General features: G+C 35.9%; 1 protein-coding gene across 4 annotated transcripts in view; it reads right to left on the reverse strand.

Moving 5' to 3' along the window:
- MMS22L (MMS22 like, DNA repair protein) overlaps positions 1-17,263 on the reverse strand; it is a 167,556-nt gene that overhangs the window by 54,068 nt on the left and 96,225 nt on the right. For 3 of the 4 annotated variants that reach the window (XM_017886760.1, XM_017886761.1, XM_017886758.1), the window contains 5 exons: positions 14,133-14,326; positions 9,556-9,706; positions 7,114-7,265; positions 6,147-6,289; positions 807-966 (listed from right to left, as the gene is read on the reverse strand). In XM_017886760.1, the coding sequence (XP_017742249.1) occupies positions 807-966; positions 6,147-6,289; positions 7,114-7,265; positions 9,556-9,706; positions 14,133-14,326 (800 nt within the window). The remainder of the gene's footprint in view (positions 1-806; positions 967-6,146; positions 6,290-7,113; positions 7,266-9,555; positions 9,707-14,132; positions 14,327-17,263) is intronic. The other variant, XM_017886759.1, reaches the window with a different exon arrangement.

Here is a 17,263-nt window from a genome sequence, read left to right on the forward strand (position 1 = left end):
TCGAGCTTCCCAGCGGCTTTGTTTACCTACTTAAGCCTCAGCAATGGCGCGCCCCTCCCCCAGCCTCGCTGCTGCCTTGGGGTTAGATCGCAGACTGCTGTGTTAGCAATGAGGGAGGCTCCAAGGGCGTGGGACCCTCCCAGCCAGGTGTGGGATATATTCTCCTCATGTGCCCGTTTGCTTAAAGCGCAGTATTGGGGTGGAAGTTACCTGATTTTCCAGGTGTTGTGTGTCTCAGTTCCCCTGGCTAGGAAAAGGGATTCCCTTCCCCTTGCACTTCCAGGTGAGGCGATGCCTCGCCCTGCTTCAGCTCTCGCTGGTCAGGCTGCAGCAGCTGACCAGCACCGATTGTCCGGCACTCCCTAGTGAGATGACCCCAGTACCTCAGTTGAAAATGCAGAAATCACCGGTCTTCTGTGTCGCTCGCGCTGGGAGTTGGAGACTGGAGCTGTTCCTATTTGGCCATCTTGCTCCCAGCATCGCATTTTTTTTAAAAAAGATCCATTCTAGTTATTGAGGCATTGAAATGTGACTCATGACAGACTACTGAAACCAACTGGTGCTAGCATATTTTCTGTATTGATCATAATTTTAATATTAAAACAATCAAAAGTATTGAAAAGAGATAGAGCGAGACAGAGCTTCGAAGGCCAGCATGAATTATTTTAAGCTAAATCACTGTATTTCAGATTACTCTTATGATTGTATGGAGAATAGTGATTTAGCCAATATATACCTATCCATCATGATAGTATAGGCCCAACCTAAGGAAATGTTACTAGCAAAATAATGTCAGGAATACATACCCATCATTCCATAAGTCAGCTGCAGCCCTGCACCAAAAACTTTTTTTCCCAAATAAGGCTTAATATATTTTAATACTTCACCAAGGTATTCCAAGGACTTTGTGACCATGGCAGATTTATCAGAAAGTGTCTGGAGATTCCCGTAAGTTATACCAACAGCCTATAAATAAAGAAAAACATCATTTAACTTTCCAAGTTTTATACCATAAAGATTTGGAACATAAATATAATTTCTCTCTCTTTTTCTACACACGCACCCATAGCCCTTTACATTGAAGCTTTCATTTGTAACCTTCCAATAAAGATTCATAGCAATTAAAATACAAGTAAAAAGAATTAAGTCTTGTCTTTTATTATTAAAATAAAGGTTAAAGGAAGAATTTTTAAAAACTCACCAATAACTACTTATAGAAGGGCCAACTTAGCAAAAGATCAGTGGAAAAAATGTGAAACTTATGTACACATATTTTGTAACTAAATCACATCATGATTTCCAAACAGGTTGGCTCACCATACTTCCCAGTAGATTACCAGGAATTCAAAATCCCTAAATTCCCCTACAAGAAAGACTTATAAGTAATGCCAAATTTTTACAAGCAAAACCTCTAAAAAGTTCAGCTTTATGATATGAATTCACTTTTCTTCCTAGAATTTTATGAGCCATCTGATGCCAGCTTAACTTCTCAGAAAAAAAAAAAAAGGATGGGCAGAGAAGGTAGAGATGGCAAAATGGAGAGTGGTAGAGAGAAATGTGAGGTGAATCAGTAACAGAAAAACAGAGACATGAGAAGAAGAGGAAAGGAAATAAATGAGAGAATAAATTGAGGAAAGGTGAGAACAAGCAAGCGGTGAAAGGTCACAAAAGAATCAAGAGAAGACTGGCTAAGAGATGGGTTAGAAAGTTTAAGGAAAGTGGCCGGGTGCGGTGGCTAACGCCTATAATCCCAGCAGTTCGGGAGGCCGAGGTGGGTGGATCAAGAGGTCAAGAGATCGAGACCATCCTGGCCAATATGATGAAACACCATCTCTAGTAAAAATACAAAAATTAGCTGGGATGGTGGCGTGTGCCTGTAGTCACAGTTACTTGGGAGGCTGAGGCAGAAGCATGGTTTGAACCCGGGAGGTGGAGGTTGCAGTGAGCCGAGATAGCGTCACTGTACTCCAGCTTGGAGACAGAGCAAGACTCCATTTCAAAAAAAAAAAAGAAAGTTTAAGTAAAGTAGTAAAATTTTCAAACCATTTTTGAGAACTTATAATGAATTCCAATGACCCAAATTGGACCATGAATAGCACCAATACAAACAGTTCTGTGATTTCTCTTCTGCAGCACTCAGCATGTAAGACAAAGTAGAGATAGGTGGTTGCACTGAACCAAGGTTGAGGGTTTGTAGGTGTGACCAAAAGAAAAAAGACCCAAGATTGTGAGAATGTTGGTAAGAGTAGCAGAAGTAAGGCCCCAAGGGGTCTAATTACGGTGAAGAGGGAAGGAAATGAGGCCTTGGGAGAATGTTGTACTAGAATAACAGGGAGGGGAAGGTTACAATGTGGTCATTCATGAGTTGGAAGGACAGGTGATGGTCGCCAGGGAGTTTTCAGATGCTCCAAGGATTCCACTGCTCAGGGTGTAGTCACAGAAGTAGGGCAGAAGTGAAAGACTACTTCTTTCACTGAAAGACTGAAACAGAACCACAGAAGCTTTGAAATGAAAGCTTAATCCATGGTGACACTAAAGTTGGACATGTTGACAATAAAACGTGAAATGAAAAAAAGATAAGAAACTCAGTGAACGTAAATGAGTGACTGTGAGATCAGTAGACAAGAACAAGAGATACACATGACTAATCCCCTTCCTCTCTATTTAGCTGTCTGCCCTTTGTTTTCTACACTCCTTTCCCTTGACTAGATGTTCGCAAACTCTTTGGTCTCAGTTCCCTTTTGCACACTTAAAAATTGAGGATCTTGAAGGGCTTTTCATTATTTGGGTTATATCTATCGATATTTATGATACTATAAAATTTTATTCACAAATTCATTGAAAAAATAATAATGAACATTACATGTAAGTAACATATTTTAGTAAAAGACTATTTTCCAGACAAAAAACAAATTTAGTGAGAAAAGTAGTATTTTTTAACATTTTTACAAATCTCTTTTATGTCTGACTTAATAAAAGACAGCTCGATTCTCATATCTGCTTCTGCATGATTTATTGTGGTATGCTGCAGATGAAGAAAATACAGCTTCAAAAAGGTATGTGGCTGGAAGAATAAGAAATATTTTGAAAGATTTTTCACATAACCATGAGAATTCCTCTTTGCTATTATACCAAAACTTGACAAGTGGTATTTCCTACAGATTAGTTGCAACTAAACCATGGAGTCTGAAACCATGTCAATGAACATTTTATACTCTGTTAAATTAAAAGCCATTGGTCAATCTTGTATTTTGAGTGAATCTTTTACATTCATGAATGCTTTTTAAAAAGCCTGTATTCGTCATTTGGAAAATTGTGGTTCACTGAGTTACACAGCTTCCCAATGTTGACACACTTCATTATTTATATCAGGAAAAAAAATCATACCTGTTAATACCACCACCATTCTCATCAGAAAATAAGTATCGGAAAGCTCTCAAGATCACGATGGCAAATACAAGTTTCTCAAAATTCTAATCTTCTTGAAAGCCTGAATTATATTATTAGCAACAAATACTGTCAGTTGTTTGCTTTGAAGTGATAGGCTCACTTCATTCATTTTTTGAGAAAATGTCTGCCAAATAGCCAAGTCTGAATAACCATACTTTGTCAGTTGTTCTTTTAAGATAAAAGCAGTCAGTTCAGCTTGCAACTCAAATAATCACACAAGTGCTTTTCATTTAGACAACCACATTGCTTTGGTATGCAGCAAAAGTGCTTTAAGTGCACTTTGCATTGTCATTCACAGAATACTGAAAGTACATGTACTCAAGAGTCAAAACGTAATAAAATAAATAATTTTACTGCTTCATGAAAGATATTCTTAAGTGAAACTGGCTTTTTCTTCTGTAAATGGATGGCAGTATAAACTATAATGAATACTAGCATAATCTTGGGCCACAGTGTTGATTTATGTAAAGTATTTTACACTATTTGTGCAAATATTAATACAATTTTGAGCAGGTGATATCAGTAATTCCCAAGGGTCTCTGGACTACACTTTTGAATACCAGTGCCTTAGACTTCTCAATATAATCTCTATGCTTAGGCTTAACCTCCCTAGCCTAAAAAACATGCATTTCTCAGTACCTTGATAATAATAACTTAGATGTCATACTATCATGTCTGTGCAGAAAAGAGTTAATATAGCAGACCCAAGACTGCTACTCTTAAAATGTCCTGCTTGCAAGGTTGGCTCTTGGCTGGTATTTGGGGTCTTAGATTTTGAAAAGTTTCCTACAATTCCTTGATCCTAAATTGGTCTATGCAAACGATATGGTTTATGCTGAATATCTGTTTTCCTTCTGGAACTGGAATTCTCTAAGTATGAGGCAAAGAGGGCATACGTGACCAGTCGCCAATAATAACCATGGGCACTGAGTCGCTAAGGAACTTCCCTGGCAGATAGTATTTCACATGTCTTGTCACAATTCCTTGCTGGAAGAATTAAGCATATCCTGTGTAATTTCACTGAGAAAAGAATCTTGGAAGCTATGCCTGGTTTCTTCAGACTTTTCCTCATGCATCTTTTCCTTTTGCTGATTATGCTTTGTATCCCTCTGTTAATAAGTCATAGCTGTGAATACAACTATATGCTAAGTACTGTGAATCACGGAACCTAGGAATAATCTTGGGGAGACCTGACACAACTTAAAAATGAGTAAATTTAAAACTGAATTCTTCACCTACTTCTCTGTCACCCTAAATCATGATGTTCCTATTTCTCCTTACAGTATCATCACTCTTTTAGTCAAACACAGCATTTATTTCATATCCATTCAGAAATCCCACAACCATTCTATCTTTGATTCCTTCTACACCACACTAGTTTTTGGCCAATAGTTCTCTGTACCTTTAATTTACAGTATTGTTATCTATTTTCATTAAAGAAATTATTTAACCAAATCATATCTACTTAAAAACTTACAAAGCCTTCACACTCTTCACAGGATAAAATCCAAACTTATTATACCAAAATGCTTTAAATTCTTTACCTACTGATTCAACCAACTGGCACTTAGCATATAATGCCTTGTGTTACTATTTCAGTCTTTGTGTATGTCTTGTATACACAGAAAAGTAAAGGCTATCTGAGATAAAGAACTACTTCTTTTGGTTTTTCAAATCCCTACGAAGTTCTAGCATAATACTATCTAGCATTCAGCAAAAAAACTCATTTTTTTAGTGGTGAAAGAACAATTAATTTGGGCTAGATGAAAACTATCCATGAAGAACTTGATTTCTAGCTCCATTTCTGATCCATTATAGCTCCCAGCACACCACAGGTGTTTAATTGCAGGTTCAGATCCAATCAACAACTAAATAAGGGTCCAAATGGAATGGGTATTTTACATCTGCATTTACTATTATCAAATATTTTTAAAGATTGCATGACATCTCTAATTGTCGTACAATTGCATTTTAACTTAACAGAAACCAATGGAAGAATTAACATTTATGAAAAGAGCTTATTGATTTTAATTATTTTCACTGCAGCTAATACCAACCACTCTGTGGGAAAATAAACCAACTTTTACAATTAATAGCTTACAAAGGACACTAAACCAAACACATTAACAACTTCAACTAGGTTTGTAAAACAAACACTCTCACATAGATACATTTCTGTAAAATTAATAATTAAAAACAAAATTTAGAATGGCACGGTTCATTATCGAGACAAAACAAAACAAATGAATTGGATGTTAATGCTCCAACTACACTGTCATATGAAGTAGATGGTGCTTATGCCTACACTGTACGCTACAGGGTGATAAACACTAAGATGGGAGTATTATGGAATGTTTACAAGGATATTCAGTTCCCAAGCATCTGAAGAATGCGGTTGTCCAGCAACTGTGTCAATATTCCTACAATTTAGATTAGCCTTAGAGTAAAGCTTTTTTGTAGTATTCTCTAGTTTTATTATTCTTCATTAATGTAATTTTTCTGCTGTCCTTAAGTGTGAATTGTACTATACCTTAGATTCACATTTTTCTTCCTCTAGAACTTTTCAATAGCAGGCAATCAATAATATGATTTAACTTATAAGAATTCATTTTATAGAAAAACTTTAAGAACACTTAAGGTTTTCTGAAAATTAATTGTAATTAATCTGGGCAATTATACTAATAAATGAAAAATACCTCAAAGAATCGAACGAGTGCTTTTTTAGGGTCTTCTGAGATGGATAAATATTCAACTTGGGCCTTTGAGAAAATACTCTTTACTTCTGAGAGTTTAAACAGTAATCTTGTCAGTTTGACCAACTGTTCCATGTACTCTTTTTCTGTTAAAATAAAATAGTATTTGTTATATCAATTTATATAATAACATACTATATACATAAACACACACATAACATATATATAATGTATATATGAGAAGTAATACAGCATTCTTCACTTACGACATGCTTTCTTTTAAAATTCAAATTTCCACACAAGGACTTCAAATTAAGTTTCTTTCACTTATGAACATCCTTGCCCAAAAGTTATTCATGTAACAGCAACTGATATAATAAAATATTAAAGTAAATTTGGAGGATTTTTTCAGGCCAACCTTCCTGAAATTAACAAGCGGCCATAAACAATAGCTTTGGGAAAAGGCATGCCCTATAGACAACAGAACTGCATGGGACATTTTTTAAAAAGTACAAATATCACTCAATGACTAGTTGTAAATCAGAAGAAAGGCAAAATATCTAATATAAAATGGGAGAGAATTATTCATAATTGGGTATTTTTCTTTCTAGGGTGTTCACAGTGTGGTATCTGGTTATTCGCTTCAGAGTTCTACTTTTTTCGTGATCAGTTTCTTTAAAAAAAATAGTTTGTCACCTGAGGAGCAAATTTCTGTTCTTGGCTTCCAAGGAAACAAGTTCTTTTATCTTTTATAGCAGAGAAGTTTGTCATATATAGTAACAGGAAAATTGAAAAAACAAAAACAAAAACAAAGAAACAGGCTACAAAAGGAAATAAAGTTCTGCTTGTATTCACACCCAATTATGAATATTTTGTATATTTTCTATTAATTTACATAACAAATGATCTAGATAGTAAATAGCTTTCCACAGATACCTCCATCCTCCCCAAAAAACCTACACTTACTTACCAACTCCCTGTTCAAGATTTTTATCTATGAGCAAATCATCAGGCCCAGAGAGGTTTTTAATATACATTTGCAAAACACAACGAATCCATGATCTTATGGTTAAGGCTTGAAAAGACACATAGCCTGAATGAGAAAGTGCTTCACATAATGTGCTGTAAAACAAATTGACAAATATTTTAAAACAAAACAACAATGTTTCCTGAGTATATAGATTAAGAAGTAAAGAAAACATTCTAACATCACCGCAACTCCTTGCCCTCATTTATTTTCAGACAAACACAGCAAAGTAGACATGCATTGTTGAAAATGAATACTACATGTAAACCCAAAAGATATTAGACAAATATCCTTGTTTTCATTTTAATGTTCTAATTTTCAATTTTCCTTTTTCCACTGATGACATATGTGTAGGTTTATGTTAAGGGAGAAGACAAGAAAGAATGTGGCTACCAAGGAAAAAGCAAGGGCTTATTATAACTAGCTAGATGAGATAATAACGAAGGAAGTGGCAAGTAGAATAAAAATCAGTGGCCGTTAGAATAAGTAAACAGAGAAGTAGTCATGAACGTGTATGCTCTCTCACTATACGGAGAGTTGTTACTAAAAATTACCTCGCAAAATAGCATTTGCCAGATTTAAAAAATAATTATTTCTATGAAGACAATGGGCTGGCTAAACCTGATTTCTTTCTTTCTTTTTTTTTTTTTTAAAGGAATCTCACTCTGTTGCCCAGGCTGGAGTGCAGTGGCGTGATCTTGCCTCATTGCAAGCTCTGCCTCCTGGGTTCACACCATTTTCCTGCCTCAGTCTCCCAAGTAGCTGGGACTACAGGCACCCGCCACCATGCCCGGCTAATTTTTTGTATTTTTAGTAGAGACGGGGTTTCACCGTGTTAGCCAGGATAGTCTCGATCTCCTGACCTTGTGATCCACCCGGCTCGGCCTTCCAAGGTGCTGGGATTACAGGCATGAGCCACCGCGCCCAGCCACTAAACCTGATTTCTAATCCATTCATTAGTCAGGGTAGAGAGGACGGGGATGGTCTTAACCTAAATATAAAATGTTATGTAAAGTCCAAATTTTTTAAAATTCAGACAAACTCTAAAAATGTTGTTTTGAAATACCTTGAATATAAGTTGTCATAAAAAAGTACACAATGAAGACGAACACAGACTGGTCATTTATTACCTTACAACTTTCCCAAAGCTATATAACACCTCTGCATTTCAGTTTCTTCAAATGTTACTAATACACTAACAATATTATTTTTTCAGTGGAAATTATTTCAAACTTTCAGCAAAAGTCTTTAATACATAATAAAAATGTTCATTACTATTAAAGAATTATCAAACTAAAAGTGACTGTAAAAGTAATCCAACTGACATTAACTCTCTTATTTTACAACAGAAAGCCCAACGATAAAATGTATACTTAATGATACTGCTTATTGAGCTTCCTTAGGAAAAGACTTAGCTCACCAACTACATATCTCTTTATTTCCACTGACCAGCAGCTTGGACAAAAACTACATGAAGATGAGGGAAAATAAAATAAATATACAGGCCTAAGAGGACTAAGATCTCATAAACCTACACATATGCCATGTGTACACACAGCGTATGTGTAGGTTTATGCTAAGGAAGAAGACAGAAAAGAATATGGCTACCAAGGGAAAAGCAAGGGCTTATTGTAACTAGCTAGGTGAGATAGTAATGAAGAAAGTGGCAAGCAGAATAAAAATAAAACCCTAGAAAAGTAAACAGAGAAGTGGTCATGAACATATGCTCTCTCACTCTACAGGCAGTTGTTACTAAAAAGAGGACTAAGACCTCTTAGGCTTGTATATTTAATTTATTTTCCCTCATCCTGATGTTCTTATTCAAATCTTCCTGATCATTCTACACTATTTCTATTGTAACTTTATTTATTGTATATTTTTTTCAAGTGAGGTTCCTCAGATCTTTTGTGTAATGTGGCAGGAAATACTTATAGATAAGGAAGACATTGTTCAGGTGAAGTATCTTGTTCATGATTTCATGAGTTAAGAGTGAAATCTTTAAAAATCTAGTAGTAAAAAGGAAAGCTATCATTAAATAAAAAACTGTAATAAATACCAGTGTCTTACAGATTCAGTAATAATAAATGTGTAATTTCTTTCACAGTGGGATGTGTAGAAAGGTGACTTCAGGATGATAAGGCAGTCTTACAAAAACAGTTTCTTAACAAACAACTTCTTTTTTTTTTAAAGCAGGCCACAAAACATAAGTTAGTATTCTTACTATTACTACTGTCGAAAGGCTGATAAAACTGAAAGCAAAAACCTGACAAAGTGAGAGTATATGTAGTAGAGATCAGTCCTCATTTTTGAAAATTCTTAGCTTCCTAGGATACTGATCTGTCACAGGTTTGCATTAATGTGTATGCCTGAAAGAAAAGCACGTACCTATTTTGTAGGACATGACTTAAATATCTTGCTACGACTTGAGGGCAGATGATATCATCCCAACCAAAAAGTTGAATAATTGATATAACTGGCTGAGGCTGAAAATCTGATGGAGCTGTGCTTGGCATGTCCATTGCTAGCAAAGTAAAGTCTAGATTTAAAATGAGAGAAACTTAAGGTGAAGAATCTTTAAAAACCATTTCTGACCCACACATCCCTGGCCAATTATAACAACAGCTTTTTTTTTTTTTAAAGTACCAAAAAATAAAATGTTCTATTTAGAAATGTAGAGCAAACAAAAAGCTAAAACTGAACAAATTCATGTTGTCATAGAAATTTCTGTAGCATCTTGATCTCCAAGAAAGGCCTAGAAGAATTTATCTCTGCATTATCATTACAGATCTATAATGGCTCCCCCTAATTACAAATTCTATGCCTGAGGTTTCGGCTAATGTGCCTCCACTCTAGCATCTAGTCTTCCAAAGAAGCAAATTTACTTGTCATCTGCCACAGGTGAACAGTTCATTCTCACCTTACTCTCTTCTATTAAACAGAGATCGCCTACAATCAATGACACTCCACTTCCTTTAGAACTCACAAAGTCTAGGAACTAGAATTCCTTAGTTAACCATGCTAAACAAATATGTTTTATTTTGTGGTTTTTCTTGGGAACCCATAAACTCATTTTGTACAGTATTGCTTGTCAAATACATTATTTATTAAGAACTCCTATGCAGCTTTCTGAAATGGTGGCTGTCTATTCTCCTACTCCCTGTATACCACTTGATCTACCAATAGGGTGAAATTACTCCTTGGTCCACATTGCTGCTTCTAGACTATTCTTCCTTCTTCCTCCCTAAAATTGCTAGCTTTGAATTTCATATCTTCAGGTTGTACCAGTCACTATCTTTGTTGCATTTACCTACTACTTTCTAGTTCACCTCCTCCTCTCATTCTTTGTAGACTGTAGCTCACTATCATGCTCTCCAACAGCACTCCTGCCATAATCTTCTGTGATTATTTTTCTCCAATGTCATGAACTCTCGATTTCTGGAACAACTCTGATTTAATCAATCTATCTTCCATTCTACGTCAGCCATTCACTCCCATGCTGATACCCAGAGACCTTGGCATTAACCAGTAACTATAATCTCTGTAATTTCAATTGTAAAGTACCCCAATTTTTGACTCCAAACTAGCTTTCCAACTTTCCTCTTCTCCCCCAACTCCAACAATTCTTTGATTCTATCAGGACCTACAATCCACTGATCCTACAACCGTTTCCTCATCCCTCCTTGTCTCCACGTCTTCTCTGTCCCTCTTTAGGAAGCTTGATTGCATGGTCCATTATTATACTAATTCATTTATCCTACCAACTCTTGCTCCTTTCCTGATATGTGTACTTGCCTGGAAAAATCATCACCTGTTTAATTCAAACTCTTGGCCTTTTCCCCATATGTACCTGCACCTGTACCAGTATTAAATGGCTGGAGAAGAACCATGCTGACTGATACCACTTTACATTTATGACTACAGACTTCAAGTAGGCTCTTAGAATTGGCCAGCATGCCTATGACACTTCCCTAGTCCATTCTGTCTTTTATTCTCTTAGGGTACAATTGCACATCTTCTCTTCACTCTTCATCAACAGCCAGCACCTTCTGCTCCTTCCTCATTTTCAGCTGATGGACTGACTGAATACTTCACAGAGAAACAAGAAACATCAGAAGAGAACTTTCATAAGCTGCTACCACATTCACCCAGTTGCCTTCATCTGGGCTCACTTATTCTGCCTTCTCTTCTTCTACTAGAGATGAACTGAGGCCAAGTTCTCTATAGGATCCCATTTTCTCTTGGTACTAAAACAAGTGACTTTGTTGGTACCACACAATTTTCCTTCACTTTGGAGCATTCCTGTAAGCATTTTAAATATATTGAAATTTCTCCCATGTTATTTAAAAACCATACAAAAACAAACCTTCCTCTTTGACCCCTCTAGCTTTTATCCCCATTTTTCTACTTCTCTTAAACAGTGATATTCAAAAAGATTAATCTAAATTTGCAGTCTGCAATTCCTCTTTTCACATTTCCTCTGGAATCATCTTCTATCAGGCCTTTGCCTCTTCACTGCATACAAACTGCTCTTTCAGGTCAACAGTGACTTCCCTCTTATTAAATCCAATGATTAATTCTCAGACCTTATCTCACTTGATCCATCTGTAGAAACTGAGCTGTTGATCACTTTCCTCTCCTTGGGCTCCAGGGCACCACACTCCTCTGGTTTTTCTTAACTTACCTTCATTCCTCTCCAATCTCCTTTCTTGTTCCTCCTGACCCTAACAAATCTGAACAGAGGAATACCCTAACGCCCAGTCCTCAAACTTTTCTTTTCATCCATACTTACTTTATGGGTGATCTCATCCAGTTTCATGGTTTTAAAGAATTATTCATATGTGGATGCTTTCCAACTTTAAATCTCTAGCTTGGACCTCTTCCTGAACTCTAGGATCATTATCCAAGTGCCTACTTAACATGTCTACCTGGATTTAATGAACATCTTTAAAAAAGGTCCAAAATAAAAATGTTAAGTCTTCCCTCATAAAATCTGTTCTTACTTCAATCTTCCTCATCTCAGCAAATGTCTATAGTTACCCTTAATTCCTCTCTTTATCTATTTGGTTACCGTATCTTACCCACTTAGCAAATTCTGTCAGCTCTACCTTGAAAATACTTTCTTCAGATGGGAAATAAGACCACTTCTCACCACCTCTATTGCCACTACCACTCTAGCCACAGCTGCTCATTTTTGGGTTATTACAATAGTTCCCTAACTGCCTTCCTGCTTCTTCCCTTGCCTAGTCTTCCTATAAGTCTAGCTTCAACCTAGCAGCCACAGGAATCTTATTACTCCTCTGCTCAAAACTTTTCAACAGTTTCCAATCTCAGAGTAAAAGCAAAAGTCTTTATAACCACTTACAAGGCAGAACACAAACTAGCTCTCCATTACTTCTTGATCCATCTCTTAGTTCTTTTTCCCTTTCTCATTCCACAAGAGCCTTTACTGTTTCCCTATAGTTTATTAAACACACCAGACATGTTCTTGCCTTCAGACTTCTGCAAAGCATGGTCTCTCATCTCCTTCAGTTCTTTGCACAAATATTACTTACTTGGGCCTTCCTGACCACTCTATTTAAAATTACAACTGCCTCTGGCCTTCTGTATTCCTATCCTATACTTCCACTCTTTCCCACAGCATTTATCGCCACACATTACACTATTTATTCATTTATTGGTCTTCCTATGCCCCAACACTAGATTATTAGCTCCATGAGAACAAGTATTCTTGTCCTTCTTCTCCACTAGTATCTCTCCAATGCCTATTAAAGTAGGTACTCAGTAACTTTTTTTACATGAAGAAAATCATTCTCTCCTAAATGATCAAGTCTTTATTTCAAATCAAAGCCAAAGCCCACATATTCTGCTTTCTATTTATATACCATTTATCTTCAGCATCTAAGACAGCACTGAGTAAACTGATGCATTATTATTTTTGTTGACTGACTGGCAGTTGGGATGATGCATGTACACAAGGTAAGTTATATCATCTATTAATGGCTACTTAGATTAAACTGATTGAATATCAATATTTATTTTCATAGATATTACAGTAGTTGGAAAACTGCTGTCCTGTCACAATTCTTTAATCTATCATTGTGAAGTCTTAATTATAGAAGTGTTATCAGAATTCAAAATCTTTTCAAATTTAAATCATTCAGTCTTTTACACAGTGCTTTAAGCTCAGTTTTCCTCGCACACACTAGGATAAATGCTGGTTTCCATCTTAGGTTTTTAAAAGCATTATTTAAAAATAAATTAAAAGCCTTTAAATGAACTTCATTCATTTAAGTACATGGAGTTACCACACTAATCACTGTTCATTTCAATACTTCTTAACATACTTTGAGCAAAATACCCCCTTGAGAAGATAATGGTCTCTTCTTAGAAATGGTATATATGCACATATATTCAAATTCTTGCCTATAATTTCATAAGATCCAGAGTCCCCTAAAGCCTAAGGATATGTCTTTAGGTTAACAATCAAATTAAGTAAAAATTACAACTTACAGTAGAATCTAGTAGAAGTCAAAACAATATTCAATGTCATTCTGATCTCATTCTCTTGGGGTTGAAGTTGTATTTATTTTATATTCTTTTGCTCTTTGCACAAATTAACTTCATCTTATACCTATATACCTGCTCATACAATTCGAAAATAAACTACTTGAATCACACATAATCAAATGCTAGTTTATCTTCCAAAATATTACATGTATAAGAAAAGCTTATGTACATTCAATATTTTCAGGATAGAAAATTATCTTATTTTTAGCAAATCATCATTTAATTTTAAGTAATAAGTAATCCAAAATATCCCAATTTATTAATATGTAATTTGTTTCATCTTTCTGGCTGACAAAATGTTTGCTATAGAAGAGTTTGTTACTAAGAAAATAAACGAAAATACTGACAAAGAGTCTGCAAAAAGAGAAATTAGCAAATTAATAATTAATGCTGACCTGCAGCTGCATCCGCAAGTTGTGAGAAACGCACTACCTGTGACATTCTCTGACTCTTCAAAAATGAAAAGAAATGTCTCCACAGTGCACTGGCAACTGCAGCAAGGTGGCGCTCTTTAGCTGATAATGAAGACTGTACAAACAGGTCCACGTTGTCCCTTTGAAGTTCCTGACACAATTGTTGATGCATACTCCTAAAAAGAAATAAAAATACAGCTAACATGCTTAACAAATGCTTACAAAAATCTTCTTAAAGTACATTTTGAGCTTTTCCATTTATATCATATGAGAACCATTTTATATAATTAAAAACCTTTATGCCAAGACATCATGCATTTCTGGTTGTTTGATGGATGAATGATGGCATATTAAGCATCATAAAGTTAATGTTAATTACTAATGTCAACCATTAATTATATACTTTTTAATATGTCAGATCCAAATGAGAAAGAGGCAGCTTCAGAGTGAAGGTCTGCATTTTGCAACTCACACATGACAAATGATTTTATTAAAATCTAGACATGAAAACAACTTTTAAACCATTTTCTCCTGAGGGCTTTAGAACATGGATGTACCAAGAGGAAGTTAAGAATATCTGGCTTATGTGTGGTATATTAAATTAAAATACTTTCTTTGTTTAGAAGACACAGGCCTTGTGTAGTAGACAAAACCATGTTAGATACAATCTTAGTACTTTGGTCCCAAAAGATTCATAATCATTCTCACTTGGTAGGCAATAATATACAATAACAAGTTACTCTTCATAAAATAATAAAACATAATTTGATACTGCCTCAGATTTTGTCTCATCATTTGCTCACTTTTGCTGATTAATTCAACCCAAAATTTAGATATATCTAGACCTTAATAGAAACTTGTTCAGGAAACTGAGGTTACCAAAGAGAGGGAAATAAGAGATCTGCTTAGTGATGTGAAATAGAAGGTATTTATGTTGTGTACCCACTGATAATATGATTATTTAAAACTAAATGTACAACCATGCTATTATTCCTGTTTCTGTTTATATTACTGCCAGATCAACTGAATAGACATAAACTCATGTATATCATCCTTACATCTACTTCTTTTTTTCTTTTCAATTACACAGAAAGCAGCAAAAAAACAACCAGTGGAAATGATGGAGAAGAATTCCTTTAACAGAGATAACATTCCACTAAGAAAAATAAGTACTTTAAAAAAGATGTTTGATGTTTTTAAACAGTTTAGGGGAAGTGGATACATGAAAGAACTATACAAAACACAGAACTAGCACATGTATCTAAAGCAATTCCACAGAAAGATCAAGCTGGTTATAAGACCACATCTTAGAACATTTCGCATAACTACCCAAGACTGAGTAAAAATTCTAAGTATAAATTGTATAACATTAGAGCCTTCAGCCCCTTTACATTGGAATTCCTGGATAATTATGTGATGTTACTTAATGCTATCTGAAATATTGTAAAAACAAGTGCACGAATGGCTGGGGAAGGAGTATACAGTAAGCAATTCTCATAAAAGCTAACCAAATATCTGCTATGTCCTCTCTGTAAAAACTTGCCGGAGACGCTTTCAACTTGAACTAGTGGCTAGAGAACCATTTCAGTTCCTTTATCTTAGAGTGAGGTAAGTAACACACCACTAAAATCCATCTGGCAACTAACTCAACTGCCTATATCCACATAGCAAAAGTTCAGAGCACATTTCTACACAGTGGAATCCATGTAAAATAATACCACCATTTTACTACCCTTTATAGCTTTTCAAAGTATATTGGTTCCAAAAGACAATAAATATCTTATGGTACTTGAGCAGGATGGACTTTGCTCACCATTTCTAAAAAAGCCCTTTTATTTACTAACTAAAACCTATTCCCTAGGAAGGAGTAACATTTCTGATTGACCTCTATGTATGTGCTAGAAATTCCTTAAATTAATTAAATTCTTTTAAAATCTGAACAACTCTATGGGATAGGTATCATTAATCTTCTTTATAGATGATGAAGCTAACAGTAGGAAAGCTAAATATGCCCAACGGCCACAAGGCTACAAAGGGCTAGCCCCATCATCTGAACTCAAATCTGACTCTGAAGCCCACTTTTCTTTTACACACTAAGACATGCACTCTTATGTACCTACACACACACAAGTTTTAAGTGAATTAAACATTGTTGATTATCTTCTCTTTTGACTTAGGTTAAAGAAATTTCACCCCAGCACTTTGGGAGGCCAGGGTGGGTGGATCACTTGAGGCCAAGGAGTTCAAGACCAACCTGACCAACATGGTGAAACCCCATCCCTAACAAAAATACAAAAAAATTAGCCAGGCATGATGGTACACGCTTGTAATCCTAGCTACTCAGGAGGTAGGAGAATTGCTTGAACGCAGGAGGTGGAGGCTGCAGTGAGCCGAGATTGTGCCACTGCACTCCAACTTGGGTGACAGAGCAAGACTGTCTCAAAAAATAAACAAACAAAATAAAGGAATTTCAGAAAGCTTAAGAAAAGGGGCTGGAAAAGCCACATGTAGTTGTGTCTTTTGAAGGGTGAGGAGCAACACCAGAATTCTAACACTAGGAAAGACTACAAGAAGAGATGCTAGAAAACATGCATTCAAGGCAATAATGAGAAAGGCCAACAAATGTGAACCACCTTTGACCTCTCCAGAACAAAACTGTTGAGGTACCAGGGAGTATAACTAGGAGCTAATGTGGGAATATGATTCAAAGTTCTGAATCCATTAGGTTTAAAAAAAAAAAAAAAAAAAAAAAAAAGAAGGCCGAGCGCAGTGGCTTACGCCTGTAATCTCAGCATTTTGGGACGCTGAAGTGGGTGGATTGCCTGAGCTCAGGATTTCAAGACCAGCCTGGGCAACATGGTGAAACCCCATCTCTACTAAAAATACAAAAAATTAGCTGGGCGTGGTGACATGCACCTGTAGTCCCAGCTTCTCGGGAGGCTGAGGCTGGAGGACTGCTTGAGGCAGAGGTTGCAGTGAGCTGAGACTGCACCACTGCACTCCAGTCTGGACAACAGTGAGACACTGTCTCCAAAAAAAAAAAAGAATAATTAATAAAAAAATAAACAAAACCATTGTGAGGTAAACAATTTTAAAGCCACAGATTACATTCT

Source organism: Rhinopithecus bieti, unplaced genomic scaffold (genome assembly GCF_001698545.2).
Source record: "Rhinopithecus bieti isolate Rb0 unplaced genomic scaffold, ASM169854v2 scaffold_14937, whole genome shotgun sequence".
NCBI classification, from domain to species: domain Eukaryota; kingdom Metazoa; phylum Chordata; class Mammalia; order Primates; family Cercopithecidae; genus Rhinopithecus; species Rhinopithecus bieti.